Source organism: Cuculus canorus, chromosome 3 (genome assembly GCF_017976375.1).
Source record: "Cuculus canorus isolate bCucCan1 chromosome 3, bCucCan1.pri, whole genome shotgun sequence".
Classification (NCBI taxonomy): Eukaryota; Metazoa; Chordata; class Aves; order Cuculiformes; family Cuculidae; genus Cuculus; species Cuculus canorus.
In genome coordinates this window covers 103241256-103265832 of record NC_071403.1, presented here as the reverse complement: position 1 = coordinate 103265832, position 24577 = coordinate 103241256, and the positions used below count along the sequence as shown (strand labels likewise).

At 41.2% G+C, this 24577-nt stretch overlaps 1 protein-coding gene across 2 annotated transcripts; it reads left to right on the top strand.

The window, feature by feature from the left end:
• Nucleotides 1–457: 457 nt before the first annotated feature.
• Nucleotides 458–24275, top strand: KCNK17 (potassium two pore domain channel subfamily K member 17). 2 transcript variants are annotated; one of them, XM_054063634.1, is made up of 6 exons: nt 458–959; nt 1051–1174; nt 11780–11894; nt 19978–20144; nt 20694–20862; nt 23720–24275. In XM_054063634.1, exons 1-6 carry the CDS (start codon nt 559–561, stop codon nt 24013–24015), a joined length of 1272 nt encoding a protein of 423 aa, XP_053919609.1. In that variant the 5' UTR covers nt 458–558; the 3' UTR covers nt 24016–24275. The 2 variants fall into 2 exon arrangements, with proteins under 2 accessions (XP_053919609.1, XP_053919610.1); XM_054063635.1 differs by lacking the exon at nt 1051–1174 and having other exon boundaries at nt 650–959.
• The last annotated feature ends 302 nt before the right edge of the window (nt 24276–24577 follow it).

The window sequence follows — 24577 nt, the reverse complement described above, 5'->3', positions numbered from 1 at the left end:
GAATGGCCTCAAGCTCTGCCAGGGGAGATTCAGGCTGGACATCAGCAAAAAAAAATTCACAGAAAGCATCATTGGGCACTGGCAGAGGCTGCCCAGGGAGGTGGTTGAGTCACCTTCCCTGGAGGTGTTTAAGGAACAGGTGGATGAGGTGCTGAGGGGCATGGTTTAGGGAGTGTTAGGAATGGTTGGACTCGATGGTCCTTTCCAACCTGGTGATTCTATGATTTGATGCAATTCTATATGAGAAAATAATTACCCTAACTGGTGTCAGGAAATACCTCTATGAAGAAGGTGCTCCCATCTTTCATACAAAAAAAAAAACCCACAAACAAGGAGAAGACCTTTACGATTGGTTATATGGAAGAGTTGTTATCAGAAACACCTGTTTACTACCTTTTTTCAAATTAGCTTAGCAGCTGAGTGAAGAAGGAAACTAGATTTACAAGAGCTGTTGGTATAGCGATATGTAACTGGTACCAGCTGGCTAGATAAGCAATTCGGCTTGCCGGGAAGGGAAAGGGAGCATCCCTCCCGGGGGGGGGGGATGGATGTGACTTCATGCCTGTTCTTGTAAGGACACAGAGAAGTGAGCTCTGGGGCAATTTTTGCGCTCCAGAGAAGACGGGTGGGAAGCGTTACGAGAGGAGGAGGAGGAGGGCGGTCAGGCTGCAGAAGCAGCCCGGCGCTGTGGGGCGCAGCCCGGCTCTGGGCTTTCCCGCTGTTGGAGGCGCGGCGGGCTGGAGGCGATGGTGGCGGAGCGGCGGGAGCGGCGGCGGCGGTGCGGGGTGCCGCTGCTGCTGCTCGTCTACGTGGGCTATTTGGGGCTGGGCGCCGGCGTGCTGCAGGCGCTGGAGCGGCCGGCCGAGGTGCAGGCGGCACAAGATCTCCTCCAGCAGCACTGGGAGCTGCTGGCCAACCATACCTGCCTGCGGGGACCGGCCCTGCAGCAGCTCATCGAGGTGAGCCCGGGGGAGCTGGGAGCAGGAGCGACCTGCCCGCCGGCCTGACGGGCATCTCCTTCTTGTTTGTTCTTTCAAATAACGAAACAAGACTCCCTTTCTACCTGGAGAACGAGGGCCGGCCGAGGGAACCGGGGCTCCTCAGCCTAGGGGAGAGGAGGCTGAGGGGAGACCTTATCGCTGTCTACAGCTGCCTGAAAGGAGGTTGTAGAGAGGTGGGTATTTATTTCTCCCAAGTAACAAGTGATGGGATGAGAAGGAATGGCCTCAGGTCGCACCAGGGGAGGTTCAGATTAGACGTTAGGAAAAATCTTTTCCCCAAAAGGGTTTTCGGCTGCTGGCATGGGCTGCCCAGGGAGCTGGTTGAGTCCTCACCAGTGGAGGTATTTAAAAGACGGGTGGATGAATGCTTAGGGCTATGATTTAGTACTAGGCAGCTATGGTTGGGCTTGGTGATCTCAAAGGTCTTTTTAACCGAGCGATTCTATGATTCTGTATATATGCCCTCATGTCATCCTGCCCCAAAGAAGCTGTTCATGGTACGGGAAAAAGCACCGTGCGCCGCGGGCAGCTTCCCTTATTGCTAGGCTTTTCAGCTATCTTTTCTTTCTGCTGATAGAGTTTCTCTTATGCTTTGGTGTCCTCCAGAAGTTGTAGCATTTGCAGGTTTTGAAGCAATGTGTCCTGATGGAAGGAAGGTTGTGGCAGTTTCCCATCTTATGGGAGTTACCTGGAGTTGATTTTAGGTGGCTTTGATTTGTTGCTGAAATTATTCAGTATGAATTATAGTCCATGGCATCTTACTAGTGGTAAATTCTAATGAAAAGGCTTGGTCATGGTAAACTTAACTGGGTTTTATGTTAGCATCAAAGCTTTTTCAGTTTTCTGGTTGTTGTTTAAAGGGAACTAGAAAACTCCTGATAACACAACTTGCATCCTTAAAAATTTTTCCAAGGGTATTGGCAAGATGGTAGAAAGCATGAAGAAGGACCAAATGCAGTCTTATTAATGTACAAGCAGATGTGTTTTTTATGATACAGACATGAGCAGAGTGGGATAAATGGGTTCTCTCCTTGCTCAATTTTGTTCTGAAAAAGAAAAACCTACAGTATTGTCATGACTTGAATGTTTACCCAAACCATTCTAGGTCAGTAGGTGCAGGTGGTTAAATATGTACTGCTTGCTTTGTTTTGTCATGTTGCCAAACAAACAAAAAAAACTTGGGTTTTTTTCAGTAAAAGCAGTGTTTGGTGGTGGCTGAAACTAGTAGCTTACCACCAGAGTTCAAATGACTTAAACGGGACTTGGGTAAGCATTTTCAATTTTATTTCCCAGTACACAGAAAAAGACAGAAGCCCATTGAATAAGCAGGAATTTCGCCAGGAGTTTCAGCAACGTATTGGTGGACAAAACTATGCTGATAACCTATGTCAAACTTTCATCTCTCAGCTTTCTAGATGGCAAATTCTCAATGGCAGCTGGTAGTGTGTTGAAGATGTGACATATATTTGGGCCCTTGAAAGCTATAGTGATATCTGCTGGGTGCTAGGCATGGCTCTGGCCCTGTAGTTAGAAGGATTCTGCTTGATGAATGATATTGAGGCGTAGTAGCGGTGATGATCACAACTGGGTAGATAGAAAGGTAGGTCTTTCTAATGTACCTTTTAATATTTTGTTTTACTGTAGGGTGCCCTCTGCTAATTCTTGATACTGTCTGGTAGTCAAGGGAATCTGATAACTGCCTGCATCCCTTTAGAACTGACATTCTTACAATATGCTACGCAAGTAGTTAATGTGGTCTGAGCAAGCCCTAGATGAGGAAGCTACAAAGAAGTTTCCTTTCGTTTTACAAAACGTCTATGCATGCCTTCATGCTTTGAGAGACCATAGTCTGAGCTTGAATGGCTGTGTATTATTTTGAATGACTTTCATGATGAGAAATTAATTTTAAACAGATACTTCACAATGCTGCTTCTTTCCTATGCTCGTTTCTAATTTCCTCTGGAGCAATTGCTTAGATACTGTACGTGTGCTCAGAAGATGATATGTTTTTCTGTGCAGTAAATTGTTATTGCAGTAAATTGCACACAGTTTATCAGGCAGTGTCATCACTGGTGCTCTTATGATAACAAACTTGTATTCTAGATACACGGCTGATTATTTGCTTATTAAGAAAGACCTATAAAGAGCGTTTGTGAAAACATAAAGCAGTGTGTGAATTTTAATTGCTTTGACATTACTGGCAATTCCTCATTGTTGTTTTTTTACAGCTGTTTCATCCTAGATAATTCTGAACTCTGTTTATTTTAAGTGCATAGGGGCCAATGTGGAATAAAATCTTAGTTTGCTAAGCAATATACAAACATCATTTTACAACATGTTTATCACATAGTTCCTAGTTACCAAGCAGGAGTGGAAAGCCGCTGTTCCAGCCCTTACACAGATGGAGAGCAATAGAAAGCTCCTGCTTTGAGACGCTAGCAGGAAAACGTGGTGTGAGGATGGGCAGGAGGAAAGGCAAAGGCAAACAGACCATGCTATGGTAGCTAGACCAATGAATTCTCATTCAGTAACTTCTATACCTCAGATAATTTGCACCAAAGAAGTAGTTTTCTAGTTAACAAAAGAAAAGAAAGAAGGAGATGAGATTAGCAGACCAACAACAAAAATGGAATGACAGGAGAAAAGTGTTAGAAATTGAGCGGCAACTGTAGTGGTGGGTCCTTGCTTTCACAGCTGGGATTGGTTTTTTGCCTGGAGGGACTGGCTGGCTCTTCACCTGTGGCATGCTGAACAGCTCTGCATTTACTAAATAGTTGAGGGTAGTATGTATCAATGCTTTATGTATAAGCAAACAAAAAATGCGTACTTACGTGTTTATACATACTTATTATATATGTGTGCATTTATGTGGGGAGGACTGATTTGCATTTTTCTTGGCTTTTGTTACTTGTGCTTAGAAAAAGGACAGCATAGGAGACTAAGGACTCTGGCTGTGTGTCGCTTTACGGTGCATCCAGTGACATCTACTCAAGGAAGACCCAAGTTTGGTTTATTGACCCTAGGCTATTTTTCTGGTGCTATATACAATCTGTGACATGAACACATTCACAAGGAACAAGATTGAGAGCAAACAGTTCAAGAGCCATTAGGCCACATACAAAAAGGTCTTTTATATATGACTTTTTATTACAGATATGGTGGTGGTGTTCACATGCCAAAATTACTTGCTGTGAGGTCACACCAAAGAAAGCTCTTAATGATAAGACTCGAGGAAGATGGAAACATGGAATGATAAGGCAAGCTTCAGGCCATGTACTGTCAGCACAAAGAACAGCATCTGGACTCATGGGGGCTGAGGGGGGAAGTGTGTTAAGAGTTTGTCCAGGCAAAAGTTATATTGGTTCCAAATTTGAGAAGCATCCAGGGAATGATGCTGCACACAGAGGGCGCTTTCTGTACTGGTGTATATCTTGGAGCACAGACCTTCTCTGACCTTCTAGGGGTGAGGGGCGCCTAGACACACTACTCAGCGTGATGCACTTCTAGTGGGTAAGTGTCCCCATTTTACTGCCTAAAGTGAGTGTATATATAGTTCTGCTCCATCTAAGCTGTCATCCAGACTTACTCCTTTTCCTGCATCATTTTCAGTGGTTACATGCACCAGTATACCTATAGCTGCTGTACTTTTTATTATCTCTTTATTAAGGTGATTGTTTTTGTGGTCAGGCTGGGAAAAGTGCATTTTCTGTGTTAGGGTGTTACTGTGACATCCTTTTAGTGCTGCTGTTACTTTATTTGCTATAAAGTTTGTTACATACATATTTCTCCAATAGAGCTTTTTTTTATATTTACTGTATTGTTCTATCTACTTTCTGATACTATATATGCATAATACTATTTAAACCTGATTAGATACATAAACTGGGAAGGAGAAAATGAAAGCTGAGCTGAATGGAATAGTGTTTTGGTTTTTTTCCTCTAGGAAGACTTAAGGTGTAGTCAAAAGGTCCTAACTCTAAAAGGCAGGTCATAGACTAAAAGCCTGCAGGATCTAGATGCTGTTATCTCCAGAGTCAACGGCTAGAGCTACACCAAGTTTTAGTTCATGTTTATAAGAACAATGAGATCACGTGTGACTGAAAGATCCTCATCAATACCTTGCACTGACATTGAACCAGCAGACATTTGTGCCAGCTGTCAGGAAATGCAACTCTGCGAATACAATTTACTAAAATCATCTTGCCCACTGATGATGCAGTAGAGAGTGACTATTAAGGGATTAACATCGGAGATCACCTGTTGGTGATACAGGACATTAAGGAACAGTGTTGTCTCTTGGTACTGTGGACTAGTGACATCTGCATAGAACCCACCTTAGACAAATATCTATTTGCTTGTCACAGTTGAAATAGGGTTGATCTCCTGTAATTGTCCTTTCATATTTTCTTCTTGGCAATATGCTGCTGCTTTGGTTAGTTTATAGCCAGTTCATTCTTCTCTAGACCTATTAATTATGGGTACATTACTAAGTATGCATTCTGTGCTTATAATATCCTATTACAATATGTCTTTGGCAGAAATTGTTAAAGGGAAAATCTTTGAGGCAGTAGGCTCGCACTATGTTGTTGGACTCCTTGGAGGTGAGGAGACCTATTGATGACATGTTGTTTCAGATTAGTTGATTTGCTCCTAGGTCTTCTGATCAATGGTGTAGCATCTAGTCTAGTACCCATGTTTAAAGAGAATAAATAGAATAAAATCTATTATACAGAATAGAGGGGCAGAATCACCTCCCTCGACCTGCTGGCTGTGCTTCTTTTGATGCAGCCCAGTATATGGTTGGCCTTCTGGGCTGCGAGCATATGTTGCCAGCTCATGACCAGCACTCCCAAGTCCTTCTCCACAGGGCTGCTCTCAATCACATCGTCCCTCATCCTGTACTGAAACCGCAGATTGCCCTGACCCAGGTGTAGGACCTTGCACTTGGCCCTGTTGAATCTCATGAGGTTCACACAGGCCCACTTCTCCCACTTGTCCAGGTCTCTCTGGATGACATCTCATCCTTCCGGTGTGGCAACTGCACCACTCAACTTGGTGTGTCATCTGTAAACTTGATGCAAGTGCACTTGATCTTGCTGTCAGTATCATCAATGAAGATATTAAACAGCACTGGTCCCAGTACAGACCCCTGAGGGACACTACTTGTCACAGATCTCCATCTGGACATTGAGCAGTTGACCACTGAATATGATCATCCAACAGTTTCTTATCCACCGAACAGTCCACCCATCGAATCCATATCTCTCTAATTTAGAGAGAAGGATGTTGTGGGGGACCATGTCAAAGGCTTTACAGAAGTCCAGATAGATCACATCTGTTGTGCTAAGTTTCACATAAGTGATTCAGATAAGTTTCCACTCCAGGCAAGGACAGGGGATTAGAGTTTATGGCTTGGAAAGGTGTGATTCATAAAGTATTTTTGAATTTTTTTTTTTAAATTATTTGACCTTTGTCCTCACAATCTGAAACCAAGATTAATGTTAATGGTTCACTTCTGGCTTACAACTGGTATTCTATGTGATGTAAATGAATGTTTATATACCAACACTGCACAGAGAGTTTATCAGAGTTTATATTTTCTCATTAATCTAAATGGTAGTGAGGTGCCAGGGAACCCCTCCTGTCCTTCATCGGTAGATTGTGAAGATGAGAAGAGGCAGAGTCAGAGGCAAACAATTTTCAGGAGGGCACAAACTCAAGGAAAGGTTGAGTTTTGGTGTATGGATGTGTAAACTTCAACTAAACTTGGGAATTAAGTTTCTTGCCTCAGTTCATTTGCATGCGCTTTTTTTGCCTTCCTTGAGTACTGCTTTCAAACACGATTAGGAAATACTGCTGTTGCCTGCAAAGGTATCTCAAGATTACTGTGAACTCTGTGCCTCTGAATTATGGTAATTTGTCCAGGGCAAAGGCAGCAACTGGAGCTGTGGTTTACAAAGATGTCATTTTTATTACTCTTTCTATGATACTTCTCTCCAGAAAACTGGTTTGTCCGCCCCTCCCCCTATGTTCTCCCCAGAAATAAGAAATTTCGAGCTCAAGTCAGGAATTCTTGTGGGGATCCTTGGTAAGGTCATAATTTTCCAGGGCTTCACTTTCCCCCTTTTCACTTTATATGTTGTTGTTGTTAATGGGGGGAGGGGGCTATAGATTAATCATTTATATAAAAGGGTGCTTTTGCTGTAAGGATTATAGAAGGAACGAGAAGCATAGCACTCTGAAGACAATAGAGATTGCAAGGAAAGTAGTGTCTGGGTTTACATATAGACATGCATCCATTTCTTATTGCTGATCTTAAATGCCTTTTTTAAAAGCTGTACCCCAGTTGCAATCAGTTGTGACTCAGTGCAGAGGTGAAAGATGAAATTATTATTTGGTGTTAAGGAGGAGGTCAGTCAGAGTAAATAGTCACCTTTTGCAGCACTTAGTGATCAGAAACTGAGCTGCAGCCACAAGCAGGTGGTGTAGAGGCCCACATGTGATAAGAGGGCTTCAGAAGAGAGGAAGTGTCTACACTGGGGAAGTGGGGAGTTACCCAGAAGTGATAACACGGAATGCATGGCAAATGAGAGGCTTACCAGCACAGTTGAAGGACAGAGCAACTTCACAGCAAACAGAAAAGAATAAATCTATATTTTTTCAGGGGAGAAAAAGTACGTAACTCTCAAATGTCAAGAGGGAACCCAACTCCTTAGGCTATCTGCATTAAGGTTCTGGATACTTAAGTGGGTGTCCTGGTAGAACCAGCGACCTTGCTCTATTTGTTTGGTTGGATGTTTTTTGAAAGTAGACAGTATTAGAGAGTGTAATTCAATTGGGTGGTTTTGTTTTTGCTAGTGTGACTTCAACTACATTGTGTTTGTTGGTGCAAAACTGTATAGGTTGGTGAGGATTTTCCAGGATAGGTGAGGCATTTGTTATCAGCCATTTGCAGAAGTACAGCCCCAGAGCTGTGAAGGGATAAAAGGCAGTCAGGCTGAAATGGTGATTGTTTTAATTTTTTTTTTTTTTTGAACTCCAGTAAGAAGCTGGGACAATGTATTTGGATGCTTCTGCAGGAAGAACCAGAAATTATTGTAGTTGATAGTAGAAGGGAAGGAAAGGTGTATTGCCATCTTAAAGTAAGCTTGGTAAGTCAGAGACATTAGATGAGGGAGTCAGCAGAAATCTACAGCTTTCTCATAGAGTTACCAGTGAGCTTGAATTAAAGGAGGGAATTCCTTGCAGAAGGATGCACAAAATCAGGCTTCAATTTGTACTGGCATATAATGATCTCACAAAGTGTGCATTTGCACGCGTTAGTTTATGTTCCTAACAAACTTCAGAGTTTGTTTGAGCAAAATGGAGCTGGAAGCCAAACTTGGCTATTCGATGCATGTTTTATTTTAAAAGGTAGCAGAAGAAGCATCTACATTTAAACAGACTACTGTGAATGGAAGTCATGCTGGTTTTTTAATCGCTATCTGTGACAGTATTTGACTATACAAGTAGACTTTGCATGGTGCTCTCAAGAAATGGAGCAGGCTGCTTGATGAGAAAATGTGACAGACTGCAAATACAATTCCGGTGATTGATGAATGCTTAAGAATCTAAAATATACTAGTTTATAAATCCTATAGCAGCTACAGTAGTTTCTATGGAAATTTTTATCTGTAGTTAGAATTACAGAAGCATTGTCAGTGTAAGATGTAGTAATCACTGTGAACTGTAAATTATCATTTTAGAAGGGGAGAAAGTTCAGAGAAGTGAAGTTGTGTTGTGTAGCTTGTCTGTCAGTAGAAACCAAAGTGGAACTGAATTCTGTTTTTCTGATTATTTTGAACTACCCACGTTTCCTTCCTGTTCTTCTTTCAGTTGCACAGATAACCTTTCAAGTTCCCGAAATATCAAGCCCAAGCTCTGCAATTTCAATATTTGTTGTGTTTGAGCAGTTGGTTGCATTGAGTGGCGTCTTAGATCAGGCAGATACCTACTTTTAAACACTAGATTTGAGATGCTGCTTCTTCTAGGTGCCACTAATGTATCAGGTTTTGAAGGAGACACTGTATAAATTGCTATCCTACATCAAGAGAAAAAGGGAAACTAGGATGTCACTTCACTTCAAAATTGGTGTAAAGCAAAAGAAAAAATGTCTGGTTCTCAAAGGCAGGCTAAGGGAACCAAGCAGTTCCCAGCTGGTGTGATTCAGTTCCTCTTTAGTAAATCTTGAACATACAGGCCAAGACGTAATTCGAGATTTTTTTTAAATCATCAGCAGTGACACATCAGTGCCTCTTCAATGTGAAAAGCAGGGAGAATCTGGGTCTTCTGTTAGTTTAATAGCTGGGGGTTTCCTGTGTTGTAAGAAAAATTATAAACTACTTATAATTTTTCTATGAAAGCACTAGCCAGAAGAGAAGCCTACAGGAACATACTAAATTAAGGCAAGTATAGACTGATATCTTCCTGAATGCACTGTCAAACTCCAGGAGTTTACAGTCTAGTGACTTCCTGTGCCAGAAGTAATTCTGTTTAGTAATAGCTATCTATGGATTTCTGTTTCATTAATCTGCATCTATTGGTGTATCTGTAGGAAGGCAAGCTCCATTAGTTCTACTGTTCTCGGAAGAATCAATCTTTAGTTTTCTGTCGTCATTGTTGCTGTGTGTTAAAGGTTGATTCTAGATAGTATAATAAAACATTTTTTACTTTTAAAGTAAAGACCTAAACAAAAGCTGGTATAATCATCTTCACCCCCAGAATTGGAAACAGTAATGAACTTGGTATTTTTCCTGGGAATGTCCTTTTAGTCAAGTGGCTTTGATTTGCATAAATATTCAGGGGTCCCTGTTTAGGGTTTGGCAGGTGCAGTGGGCCTAATGGTTAATGATGTCATCTGGGTGCTTGATAAGGAGAGTTAACAAGGAAATGCATAGTCCTAGGTTTACTGCTGAAGGCTCTTGAAGACCTACTACAAATATACTAAGTGCCTCAATCCCACAAACAGAAAACAGCGGGCACACTGCAAGCTCAGTGCTTGCTCTTTTCCAGTGAGTAATAGTTACCTGGTACCTTTGTTTCCACTGAGATGAGTGCTGGATCATCATGCTGTTCAGTGAAAATTTAGCTTATCTGTGGACTGTTAAGACAAATGTGTTTCCTAGCAGTAGCATCACGTTGGGGAAAGTTAAGACAATGACTCAAAGACATTTCACTCTTAAATCACTGCAAAGCTAGCACGACTGCTCACAACTGCTCAATTTCTCAGTTGTGAACCGTGTGGAATGGAAGTGGTGTTATGATGTGAAGTTAGACATTTAATGATTTGGTTCCTGCTGCTTGCTTCTCCCATGATGTCTTTTGCAAGCTGCTTATTTTTCATTTCTGCATGAAGAAATTTCCATTTCTTTGGGCCAATTCAGCAACAGTTTCTTAGAATCCTTCCTGGTTCCAAAGTGTTTGTCTTCAGAAACTTGATGTCATGTGTAAAGTTGTCAGCTGCTAAGCTTGCATCAGCAGGACATCAGGCAGGAGAAGGGAAAACAAGCATGCTTTTTGTGTAGGGTTTTTTTTTGAGTAACTGGTCAAGCTCATAATAATTATAATAATATAATTATAATAATTATAATAATATGCAATATAATTATATATATTATAATAATAATTCTGCTTGGGTACCTGGGAACAGTTTTTAATTTATAGCCCTGTATAGTACTATATAAATCACTTACAGCATGCTACATCAGTAAAATGGGACAAAGCTTCCTTGCTTTGCAAGCTTGAAGTGTTGATGTACTTGATGGATGAATAAACTATTTCTTTGTAAAACCTACAACTGACAAATCTAACCGGAGAGTGATTCCTTTTATTATCAATGATGAACGCTTTATCAGCAGCCTTAACTTTAGGGTAGGAATAGTATTATTTGGTATCTGCATGTCTTCCTTGGAAGTGATGAATGTTATGTATTCTTAGTTACACTTCGTATTCAAGGATAATCAACTCTCAAGGATTCTTGATCACTGGGTGTTAAATGTTTAGCGTATGTGCTGTGATTAATGTTGTTTTGGACACAACTCAGTTCAGTGTCATTAACTTTATTGGTATGTGAGGGTATAGTCAGATGTGGGCACTGTTAAAACTTCTGTTATTTTAGTTTGGCCTAACACTCCATGCTTCGGCATAATGACTTCTGAGCTTTCCCAGGTGGATTGAACAGAATTGAACATCATGTTAATCTAATCCATCTATTCATATTTATAGTCCTGATGTGGGGACGTGTTGCCCAATGCCAGTAGACTGGCCATCCTGTGTAGTTTGTCTCCTACATTAGACTATATGCATTCCTTCTCCAGTATAGGCAAGGGTTCCATATTGCTTATGTGTGTGTGTGTATATGTTTGTTGCTGTGGGAATTTTGCCATCAGAATATCCTACCTGGAAACTCATTGTGTTCCTAATAAGTGTGTGTGATGAGTCTTAACTATGTGTCTAGGCTTTCCCTAGGCAGTTCTTGCCCTCCAATCTCTTCTGCATTTACCCTGTATGGTCTACTGTGTGCATGTGCGTCTTCCTTTTATTCTGTAGATGTCCTTTCCTCTGAACCAATATGCTGGCTTTTGGCTTTTCTCAGCCCTTTTCTAAGGTTTCTAAGGCACAGGCTCTATTAAAAGGGAAATGGAGTCAGAAGTAGTTTTAGTTTGCTACTAAACTTATGCCAGTCACATGAACTTGCCGTAAAGGTACTTGTGGGATCTCACATTATTATCTCTTTGCAGGGTATCATCCAAGCCTACAAGGGTGGTATAACCCTTCAGGGAAACACCACTAACCTGGGCAGATGGGACTTCACTGGGTCTTTTTTCTTCTCCATCTCTGCAGTAACAACCATTGGTAAGAGTTCCTGGCTCACAGAGCCACTTAAAGGGTGGGAAAGGAGTGAAAATAAGGACCTGTGCTATTAGAAGCTACTCTAGCTCTATGGGGGGCTTCACTTAGCTTATATATGTTATGCAACAGGAAAGCAACCATGAACCTAGCCCTAGAGATGCTTTGTCAGTGGCAACACAGTAATGATCTGTAACTAATTAGATACAGGGATAATTAGCTTGGTACATATCACTAATAAGTTACACAGCTTTTGGGGCCTGGACTACTATCAGTTTGTAGTGCTCCGCTACCTGTGCTTTCCCAAGCCTAATGCTCTCTAAGAGGTCTGAGGTGAATTGTGCATTGAAATAGGCTTTTTATTGTCATAAGAGAAAGGAACAATTTTGAAAAACTATTAATATTAGCTGTTGACTCTTTGGAGGCTGTGTTAATGAATTATTCTTTCCTATTACTCACTGTATTGGATAGCGACCTGCTTGTTTAAGTGGAAGCCAAATAGCTGGATACATGAAACAATTCTATTGAGTCAAGTTTCAGCAACAGAGTAACAGAAAGCTATGGAGGAATGTTGGAAATTAAGGAGGAGAGGGAGAGGCAGGCAAAGGAAGCGGAAGCGAATAGAAAAAAAAATTTATATAGGTATGGTGTTACTTAAGGCAGATGCTATTAATTATTGTCAGTGTACGTCCCCAGTCTTCAAAACCATTAATAACTTGCCTTGATGTCTTTTTCTTACTGTGTGACCCAGTATTATAAAAGCTGGGGGGGGGGGTTATGTAAAGAGATTACATATCAAAAAATCCCAATGGGAGTCCTGATTTGTCTTGAAATTTAAGGAATCTGACAGATTCAAATACCTTTTAGATTAAGAATTTTCTTTGTGCATCCAGGTAAAGCATTGTTCTTATATTTGATCATTACTGAGAAACCAGAAAACCAGAGCTCAAAGAGTTTTTGTCGTGGGAGATGAGAGGGAAATCCCCAAACCTTCCTGTGATATGTTTTGTCTTCTTTGGTGTGATGTCTTACTACTTGTAGGTTGTACCAGATGATGGCAGTGGAGGCTCATTAGACAGGCTACACAGGCTGTGGGTTTCCAGCGTACAGCGTGTGCAGTTCCTTCTAGCCTTTGGTACAAAGCAGCATCTGCTCAGACCTGCTTTATTTGCCTCTGTATTTAATCCTGATTAGTTTCTAAGCTCTCAGAGTGTCCATCTTTTACCACAACCAATTTAAGTTAACCACATTTAGGAAGAATCAAATTTGTCCTGTTAAAATATTGTGGAGATTGGGATGTTGGCAGAGATCTAGATGGAACATTTCTGGCTGACACTCCACAAAAACCTAAGCTAATCTTTTTTTCCCCTTTTTCCTTCAAGTAAACTCCTTGCACTGATGGCTGAGGGGGGAATGACTTGATAGCAAGGGACAAATTAAAATAATAAAATAGTACAGCTGTCTATCTCGCATAGTTTTGCAGCTGATGCTGTCATTCTAGGGGCTTGTTCATGGTTTTTCAGTTGTGGAGTTGAGAATGCTGTACAAGGCACATCTGTGCAGAGAACCTCAGATAACTGGGCCCTTGATTTTGATTTTTTGAGTGAAATTGTTAGTTGCATACAGGTTAGTGCCTTAACACTGTTGATAAAGTATATTGTAGAAGAGAAAAATACAGAGGGCCTCACAGAACCTCACTTTGCTTCTGTTAACCATCATCTTTCTTTATGCAAGTTCTCAAGATAATGGCTGATGCAGTCTCGTTGAAACAGACATCACTATATGACTGAAAAGTATAATTGATGATGTCAAGTAAGGAGACAAAGACCTTTCCAGAGAAGTTGAAGTTCAGAGTGATTCACGTTGCAAAGTTCCATATACAAAGCATGGCTGTGGGGTAAATGGCACCATTGAGAAGAATTTGCGGTTTTCATGCCTTATGTGCTAAGGAAGAGCTTATCCCAGGCTGCAAGGATGACACCGTTGAAAGCAAGTCCAGTTTGACAATATTAATGTATAGGTGTTAAAAACCAAGGTGTTCTGGCAAGCGAGCTCAGAAAGGAGTTAAAATGGTAATGGGGAAGAGATTCTCAGGAATTTAAGGGTACTACATAAAGATTTCAAAGAATCTGGGTGGACTACATGTGTTGACTGCTGCAAGTCCTTTTTGTCCTGTTTGTCTCCTCCATATTCTTTCTCTGTGACCAGTGCTCTTCATGCCTTACTGGCCTCTTATACGATGTGATGTCTCTGTGGCTTTTTCGTCAACTATTTCTTCCTTAGACTTCTCAAACAGCATTGCTAAAGCTGTTACCACTTTTACCTTCATCACTTTCCTTTTATGAGTTGCTCTTGTCAACTTCTGTTTTCAGCTTTAGGGGCTCTAACTCCCTTCAGAAGGATTAGTATGTTACTCAAATCTTCACCAGAGCACCCTTGCTGAATACAGGAAAGGACATTATCTTCTTTCCCCACAGTTTGAAACCCCCACATCTCCTTTTGCAGCATCTTCAGGGTATACCCCTCTTCATTTAAGTGAGAGCCTGATCTGTTTCTAGTGATGAAAAGCAGTGTGTGAATTTTGCTTAAAAATCAAAAAGTTCTAACCTGAAGGCTGGACATGCTTGATACCCTAACACCAAAGGGTCAAAGAAAATATGTTTATGAAAAAAATCTGTTCTTTAAAGAGGTTCTCTGAAGCCTATATAGTTTTGGGGCAATCATAATTTGAATGGAACTGTGTTTATAACTTTTGATTGTGAGATGGGCAGTCCTGGCTTCCTGGTGCTTCTTCTGACTGTTACATTTCTGTGCTTTCTTCATTGCTGTCTTTTGCATGTCATGTCATCTCAGATCTTTGATGTTATTTCATTTTTTGCATATGTATCCATAGGAATGCTTTCTTCAACGTCTTGATGAATTATCTTCAGAGTTCCTTTAGCGCTTTAGTACTGAACACTGTTAAAGAAAGAGATGCTAATTTGTTGTCAGTTTTATCCCTCAGACACCTTTATCCCTTGTAGACGTAGTCTCTCTGTTTACTTTCCTCCTAGTTACTTTGGACTAACAGGGCAGAGGTTAAAGCAAGTTCAGAGTGGAACACAAGATGAAAGTTCCTAGAGTCACACCACCACAGAGTGTTGTATTTTCAGAGAAGGTGCTAGAGAAAAGGATTTGTGGTGTGACTAAGGTTATCTGTGCTAGCCTGAGTAGAAGGAAGAGTATTATCCTCTCTAGCCTGAATGTCCCTCTTTTTCATGGGAGGGTGAATGCTATTACCTAGTGGTGCCTTACTGTTTTCTGGTAGCAAAGCTAAGTACTTCATTGTAGGAATTTCAAAGGCGCTTTTAAAATCTAAGATAGAGTATTAAAAACAAGTAAGCCATCTCATGGTGTGAAGAAAGGAAGGGGAAGACCTGGTTAACACAGTTTAATAGCTCCATCAGCAATCCCCTAATGGGTTGGAGGGGAGTGAAGAAACAAGGACCAGGTTATTGAGTGAAGGGTGGTAATTAGTACACTATCATAGATATTTAGTACATTGCCACAGATGGTTCCCATGGCGAGGAAAAACCACCAGTTCAGGGCTGTGAAGTCCTGGCAGTGTAGGGCTTTGGGACAGCAAGAGTTTCTTTGCAAATAGGTAAATAGGATGTGGCATAATGATCTCTGAGAAGTCACTGGTGAACGAGGATAGCACTTACAGCAATGTCGTCTGAGCTGTCTCCTGAGCACTGACAAATTTGGTCTGCTTTCCCGACTGTATGCCATCTTGTTCTGTTGGAGGCTAAGCCCACCACACAGCTTCTAGTGTAGTCACAGTACAAATATAAAAAATAGAAGAAAACTTCAGTACTCATCCCAAGCATTTTTCTAGCCTTTCACTCACTGTAGGATTGCAAAACCAAATTTTGCTGTTGCCTGGAACCTCATAGAGATAAAACTGTTTAACTGTTCAAATGTGTTTTTCAGCTTACCAGCCTGGTTATTGGTCTCTACTTCATCACAACACCAACGGAAAGGAATTGTGGTGGGTGCTTCCCATGCACCCCCTGGTTCAATCTACTGGTGTCCCAGTGAGCTTCCCCATATAAAACGTAGTTCCTGAGATTCTGCCAAACCTTGCTTTTAGAATAAAATTGTTTGTTTGTTTTGGGGTTTTTCTTTTTTTGATTGTTCCGCTTATAAAGCTGAGATGCCAGTGCAAGTACTGGGGCTACTTGCGGCTGGTGAGTCCTATTTGTCTCCACCACAGTTGCCTTAGCAGAGTCATCCTCCATTGATAGATAAATTGGAAATAACTGACTTCCCCCATCAGATCTTCTGAGCTCAGTGGCTGTGTCCAGCTGACAGGTGTTCCTGCACTTAGAGCAGTCCTGATAGGTGTAATCTGAAATCTCAGAAGAAGCTTTCAGAAGTTAAGCACGTTAATTTGTTTTGTGTAGCTAGTGCTTACAGACATTCAAAAGTGTGACGGAGGAACTCCAGACTTGCAAATGTTCAGTTGAATGTAGGTGGTACCAAATGACCTTTGAAAATCCTAATGCTTGTGAGGGTCATAGGATAATTGGGATTTCCTGGGACTTCAGGAGGTCTCTGCTGCAACCTTCTGCTTAAAGCAGTCAGCTGTGAGGTTAGACCTTGTTACTGAGGGCTTTATCGGGGACACCTTCCAGCTAAGCTGGGTCCATGCTCACATTTTCAGGAACCAGACAAACTTACCTTAAACCTGTGCAAGTAATCGATAGATTGGTTTAGGTGTTTGGGGTTTTTTTCTACTTTGCTGAATTGTAAGAAGGCATCTTTAGTCCATTTAAACTGGATTTGAAAGTTCTTTTTTTTTTTTTCCTCACTGCAACATTTGAATTTATCATGAACAAAACCTTTTATTTAATTCCATTCAGGTTACTTACAAGGAGCAAAAGGGCAAGAAAAATTTAGATCTGAAAAGTGTTTGAGGAGGAGCTGGTGTTGCGAGCATCTCGGTGGTTTGAGCAGTCTCTGAGGGTGTAGGCGACCAGTGTGAGATTTCCTTCTGTGCGCCTATGAGAACAGGACTGTGGCTCTCTAGAGATCATCTCACCTGCTAAGTGGAGCATCTTTCCCTCAGTATTTAAATGTGTAATGCAAAACAAAGTAATTGCAGCACTGGCATGCCTTGTTGAACTGGCCAGTGGCCCTGTGGATCGTGTAGGAGTATTAAACCAAATCTCCCAAAAAGTGTTTTGAATGCTCCAACCACTGAAGGTTGCTGGTTAGAGAAGCAACTGTGCCTCCAGCTTTAAAAAAAAAAAAAAAAAAAAATCTTTGTTTTTCCACAGATGAAATTATTTGGTGAATTTGCAGGTATTTTTTAGCCTTAGGAAGACTTTTTCCATTCTAAGCACTTTTTGCTTAAAATACTCCTCTGTATCTGGGCAGTGAGAACAGGAAGAAAAACAAACCTCCCAGCGTGAGTAGCAGGAAGTCACAGTTGCCTCAGCTGAACTGATGGCACTACAAATAAGATGCTGTCTTGAGACTAAAGAGATCTTTCACTAATAGTCTGTTAATCACACATCGGTCTCCTCTTAGAGAGTCTGAAGACCCTCTGAATCCCTTAGGTACAGGAATATAATGGGCAAGCAGGAAAACAAAACTGAGTTTATTTAATATGTGTAACAGAACCACATCAATTAAAGCATGTGGATATTAAGATTTAGAAATAAAGGCATTCTTATTTTGTTTTTTCTAAGAAAGGTTGTTATATTGCACTTCACCTGGAAATGAGAGAAAATATACTGGCATTTAATCCAGCTGCTTCAGTGAAAACACACTTTGACCTTGAGTTCGTTTAGTGAGCATCCTTTGGCGTCTCTTGGCTCAGGCATTCATGTGCCAGATGACATCCCAGCAGCAGACTCTTGAGGGATTTGGCACAGCTGCCAGTGCAGTTTTAGTCTCTGAACTTGGTTTAGATCTTCTAATGTATAACCCACAATGACATAAGATGTACTTATTGCCCTCATTCAAATTATTAAAGAGGGAGAATCCAGTTTGCCTGTTACTGCTTGAGTTTTATAATAATTGAGGCTAGTATATGACTAGGTTGGCATCTATTTATCTAGTCCCAAGGCAAGGGTATGTCATTAGCCAAGCATAACTTGCTTGCCATTTTGCATAAAGTCTCCTGGTTCATCAGACTTTGTATCCTATATAAAAAGCTAATGGGAGACAGCTTTTTGGCATGTTCTACAGTAACTGCTCACCAAGTCTTCAGGAAATTGTCTTGAGCAGCTGAGCCCAAAGGAAAAGGAAAACAGATCAATCATATGCAGAGCAGATTCGGTGCGCTAGGCTTACTGTGTACATTGGACCTTCTTACATCATTGAATTTGTTGCTCTAAATTAAGTATAATATACAGCTTAATGCTAGATGCTCTCCAGTCAGCACTGTGTGGAGTCCTCAAAATCCTGAAGGCTGATATGCTTCACACAGTGACCTGAGATTTTGGATTTTGCTTCCTCTCATCTGATGTTTTTCTCCGGAGACTTGATAATCTAGAAAGCTATGGTAAAAAGAACTGCTGAAGTGATTATGCAGTCTTTTTAGACTTGATATAGAAGAAGAAAAACAAACAAACAAAAAAAACCAAAACACCCTTGGGAACGGCTGGCCATAAATGTATATGACTCACATTCAGACTCCAGCCTTACAGTAAATGCCCACTGGTTCTTTCTCCTTGATCCAGACCAGCCTGCAAAACACCCTAATTCCATAGGAAACAGGAATCAATCGACTGAAATGTGACGCGGCCAGTGTAAAGCAGATCCCACCAAGCATGTATTCCTTCACTTAGATGGGATCATCTGCCCACAGGTACTTTACATGGATGTCTCATTTATCACACATGTTAGTCTAGGGTTGATGAAAGCTGGCAGAAGTTTGCAATTACATGTGAGGGGAAAATAGGTCTTTAAACATTGTGGAGCTACTTGTAAGTAAAGAACATGGTACTGGAATTAAGGCTGCTGTACAGTCTTAATTTAGCCCCTTTGTTTGACTGTATTTCAAAACAATCTCTAGTTACATAACTGCATCCCATTCTTTCCAAAGGATGCTCTGCTCCTTCACAGGGACAGGCTGCTGGGGCCATCACTCTGAAGGTATATTATGTCTTAACACGTACATTAAACCTAGGGGCTAAAAGTTGTTCAGGCATAAAATTGTTGGAGGAAAAGTCCTCCACATAGTAAAACTTTGGATTTGTAGGGGAAAGAATGTAAATACTGTGAAAGATCTTACTGCCAGACCTTTTTCTGGGGGTAGTTTGCCGGTGCAAGTGCATAATTGACAGAGTTTGCAGACTTGTCCATGGCAGGAGATATTGTAGGCACAAATCTTGCCGCAGAACATGTAGCTATCCCAAGTTAATAATTGCATACCTTTCTATATTGTTGGTAAGTGGCTTATTGCAGCTGTCATGAGCCAGAATTTAGTGAAGGAATGCAACTCCATACTCTGGACGTTTGTGCTCTCACTTATCTTGCATACAGAAGAGCCCAGCCCTTGGACCTCTTGCTCCTGGGGGCTGCTTGCTTACTCCGGGGCTATACCACCTATTCCTCTTTTTGTGGTGCAAAAGAGGAATGTAAGTAAGGAGGCAGTGTTAAGTTCACTATTCCTGTGGGACAAAGGTAGAAAGAGGTTGTTGTTGTAATTAAAATGCTATTGTTGTGATTCACATACCACCTGACAGCCATGAAGGATCCTTTACCAGCCAACTCCATGCCAACAATGCTTGCAAAAACTAAACTAAACAGAAGTTTTGTATTTACGTCAGATTCCAGCTAGGGCAGTGGGTAGGGGAGAGGAAATTCACTGGTAAATGGAAAAGGAACTAAACAAAATTGGCAGGGAAAGAAATGTTGTTTTCTAGCCTACAATAGGATATGACAAACAATGGATGTAACTTACAGTTATTTTTAAAAAAGGTTCTTTTGGAGCACTGACCTTCTCGTCTAACTTTTGTAGAAGATGGAGGTTCCCCCTCCAGGGGGCCAAGCAGGCAGTATTTTACTTTTAACACTTCATTCCTTCCCTGCCTAGGCTATGGGAACCTGAGCCCCAGCACTGTGGCTGGTCGAATCTTCTGCATCTTGTTTGCACTCTTTGGCATCCCCTTGAACCTTGTGCTCCTGAACGAAATTGGGCAGCTGATGCTATTGGGGGTTCAGCGTTGCGCTCATCGCCTAGAGGAGGTGTTTCACTGGCAGGTAGGCAGCAAGGACAGGTATGTTTTACCCTCAAGTACAGGGAAGAAAAGACACAAAGAGTATTGTGTGGTATTTGGGATCCTCTGACTAACAAGGACAGCCTGCCTACCTGTTTGGCCAAAAAGGTGATAATACTCGAATAACTGGAAGCAAATAAATTTAGTTTGTGACAGCCCTGTGAGGTGTAAGATAAGGTTGTTTATTAATTCAGGAAATTTTCGTGATGAATGGCTTCCCCTACAGCAACAGAAGTGCCAGAGCCTTAGAGCCATGCACAATCCTAGAATATCTAGTCTGTTTATTATCCCTCATAGCTAGAATTGCATGTGTAAGGTACATGGGAGCATTTGTGGAATAGGCTTTAAACTGACATGAATTTAGGACTCTTGACTGGAAAAGCCACACCATTTATTCTAATGGAACATTATCAATGTTTGTGGGGTTTTATGGAGTCCAGCACTGCCTTCAACCAGAAACTAAGCTGGGCTTTCCCTGCCACCCTTCTTGTGACAATCTCTTTTTTTTTTTTTTTTATTATTGTTTTACTAGAAAAAAGCTTCCTTCCTTGTTAAGACCTGTGCACTGGTAACTGGCTTGTTATTGTTCCTCCTGCTACCTCCATTGTTGTTCTCTGACAAAGAAGGCTGGTCTTATGAAGAAGGCTTCTACTATTCCTTCGTTACCCTCAGCACTATAGGGTTTGGAGATTATGTGATTGGTGAGTAGTTCACATTTCATTGCTTTCACCTACTAAACATCAAAGCCAAATGTGTAGTATATGAAGGTCCAAACTTGGCAGTTTTACACCACTAGCAATCCACAGACCTGATCATAAATACATTGTGGTAGGCTTTTGACAGGTTGGAGAAGACATGATTTCTGACATAGCAATGCTATCTGTGGAAGAACAAAGAAATCATTTCCCAGTCAATGAGTAATCTTCCAGCATTCGGGTGATCTGTCCCTTGAATGACTACAACAACAGGCTGGAGTGCTACATTTTTAATTACAATAGTCGATGGTGCATTTGGTGTGCTCCAGTGCATCGGCAGGGATTGGTTTTAAACAGATGCTACTCTGCATCACCATTAACAGACAGTAACTATTTCCTTTGTTAAAACCCCAGACAACTGCTTTCTAAAAGGCAGCTTAAATCGCTTAGGTGTAGACTGTCAGGCACCAAGCACAGCCTAGTTTTTGTTGCCAAAACTTTTGCCAGAGGAAATGGGTTTGGACCCAAGCCCGATGCATTTGCTGAAACACAGGACACGCCTTTTTGATAAAGACATTCTTATTAAAAACAAATTGATTATGGAAACACATGCGCTTTTGAATCCCTGGGAGACAGACTAAACCACCTTATTACAGATTATTTTCTTTTCTTTGTAGTCCTTGCTTGATGCCTAGACCAACTTAGTGGTGGTTACCTTAGGACTTGTCTATAGTGCGTTAGACTTATGACTAGAGCTTATGTAGGCACACTTGAATGAGCTGTCGTCAATTTAGCTTGGATAAGGGTAGGCAGATGGAGCTTAAAAGCTAGCGTTTTCCTACTCTGGTTTTATAGATACTCTGTGCTGCAGCAGCTTTATTTCTCTGGGTTCATGATAACTTCCTATTCCCAGGTGTACCTTCACGTGTGTGCTACCTTTCTAACTGGAATACAGCCATAGATAAGCCATGTTTAGTACGGGATTAACTGAATAAGTCAGTGTTCTGTGGTATGTAGAGGCCAAACAGTTTTCTTCTTACAGTTCTGTGTTTGGGGTTTATGTCTCAAAACTAAGTAGGGCAAAGGTATGGATCCAAGTGACTGTCGCTGTTTTGTGACTGTCGTGCTGCCTCCTTATTAGTGTGATGTCTGGCACTGTAATGGACCAGGTAAATTCTGGGGGATATCAGATACCAGGAGTGATGCTTACTGCTCACTTTTGACATGGCTACTCTTTTTCAGGAAAATAAAACCTAGGCTATGGCACTTGGATTTGAAGTCATAGAGTGGTCCCTAGCCTATTTCATTTAGTAATATTGATGTAGCTTCCCTTATTGGCCCTGAAATCTGTTAATTCGCACACTCAGTAAGCCCTTCTATTGGACACAGGGGGCCAAGTAGGTCCTAAACTGCTTCTGATCTTCTCATCCCCAGGACTGCACCTATTGGATCATCTATGTGTTGAAAGCACTCTTCTTGGAAATTGATTTTTTTTTTTCATTTATTATTTAGAAGCAAACAATTTTTAAATCTTTTGAATTTAGCATTCGTGAAAGGTATTTCTTTGAAGTATGAATATAATCTGCTTCCTGGTTGAAGTTCCCGATTGATGTAGCAAGTTGGTCCAAAGAGCAATTAGCAGAGAAGCGTTTGGTAGCTTCCAAATATTTTTTAATGTCTTAGTGACAACCTCAAAATTTCTTGTGGTGCCATTATAGTGAAAACTCATATACTGTGTGTTATATAATAATATCAAGTAAATGGATGTAAAGGATTGGCTGTTTAATATGGCTCCACTGACCAGTTACTACTTATCACAATCTTGTAGACATCAACAGCTCATGGACCACAATTTACACACTCATAGTCTTTGCAGTCAATCACAGGACAGTATTCCTACAGATCATAAATGCCTGAACAGCTGTCTTTGTGGATGTGAATGTAGTTCACGGAGGTACCACCTCATAGGTGTCAGCTCTGTCCCAAAAGTGTCGGGTGTTCTGTAGTATCTGCTGCACTGCAGATATTCAGTTATAAAGTGACAAACCTTCCTAAGGAAAGAAAACTAAATAATGAAACCTGAGAAGCAGCAGAGGAGTCCATGCAAAGACTTGGCTGCCACTGATTTGTACCTTACCTGTGATTATAAGGGTACCCCAGCCTGCTTTACAGATACAGCCCAGTCTCTTCATAGGGCTGAGCTCATTCCTTTGCTTTGTCTGTATTATTATTATTATTATTACTACTGATAGAAATTTAGCATGTAGAACCCTCTTTGCACTAAACATGGTGGAAGCACAAGCAAAAGTATGGCCTTTCTCCAAAGGGTTCACAAAGTACCCAACTGTGAAACTGGACAGAGGTAGCATAATTTCAAGCTGTCTTCCAAGACTTTGTTGTTCGTGGAGGTTTTAGGACTGCTCAGGCCCCTTCCCTCCCGCTCTTAGACACTCACTCACTTATATCTGACTTAACAGGATGCACTGGTACATCAAACCCGCTTACCTTTTGCCTGCAGGGGACTCCTGTTACATACTAATACTGTGAAGTTGAATGATAAGTAGAGAAATAAAACTGCACTCAAACGTGAATAATTTTACTTTGACATAGATGTAATTTGGGATTTATTTTTCTTTCTTACGGGTATCTTTACAATTCCTGTGGAGTTCTAGGCTTTTGGTCACATGCTATGAAACATACTTGCTTGTAACATCTGTTCATATGCTAACTAGATGGCATATTCATGTTGTATATAGAAATCACTAATATTAGATCTTATTTCTACTGTCTTTTCTTTACGCACAATGTCTCCTTTGAAGCACTCTTGATCCAATGCAGAAATATTTGGATGATTCTCTTGTAGGGATGAACCCCGACCGCACATATCCAGGCTGGTACAAGAATGTAATCTCTCTGTGGATCCTCTTTGGGATGGCATGGCTAGCACTGGTTATCAAATTTTGCATCAACTTTCTAGAGACCTCCAGTGACTTCTGTCAGTGCAACAAGAAGTGCACAGAGATGGCAGAAGACTTAATGGATGGCAACAAAAATAGTATGACGGGACTTCACAATGTGGAAATCTGCAATGATAAAGACACAAAACCAAAAGGTCCGGATGAATCTCACACCTACACAGCTCCTACAGAGGCCCTCTAGGGAAGAATCTGTTGTGGTTTAACCCTGGCCAGCAACTAAGCACAATGCAGCCACTCACTCACCAACCTAACCTTCCACTGGAATGGAGAAGAGAATGGGGAAAAAAGTAAAACTCATGGGTTGAGATAAAGACAGTGAAATAGGACAGCAAAAGGGAGTGAATGTAATAATAACAGAATATGCAAAACAAGTGATGCACAATACAATTGCTCACTGCCCAATAACTGATCGGCCTGTGTCTAAGCAGCAATCAGATCCCCCCCATTGACCCCCCCCGTTTATATATTGACCATGACTTTGTATGATATGGAGTATGCCTTTGGCCAGCTTGGGTCAGCTATCCTGGTTATGCTTCCTCCCAGCTGCTTGTGCACCACCCCACTGGCAGAGTATAGGAAGCTGAAAAGTCCTTGGCTTAGTATAAGCACTGCTTAGCAACAACTAAAAACATCAATCTGTTCTCAACATTATTTTCAGAGTAAATCCAAAATATAGCACTATACCAGCTATGAAGAAGAAAATTCGTTCTATCCTAGCCAAAATTGGGACAGAAACATACCTT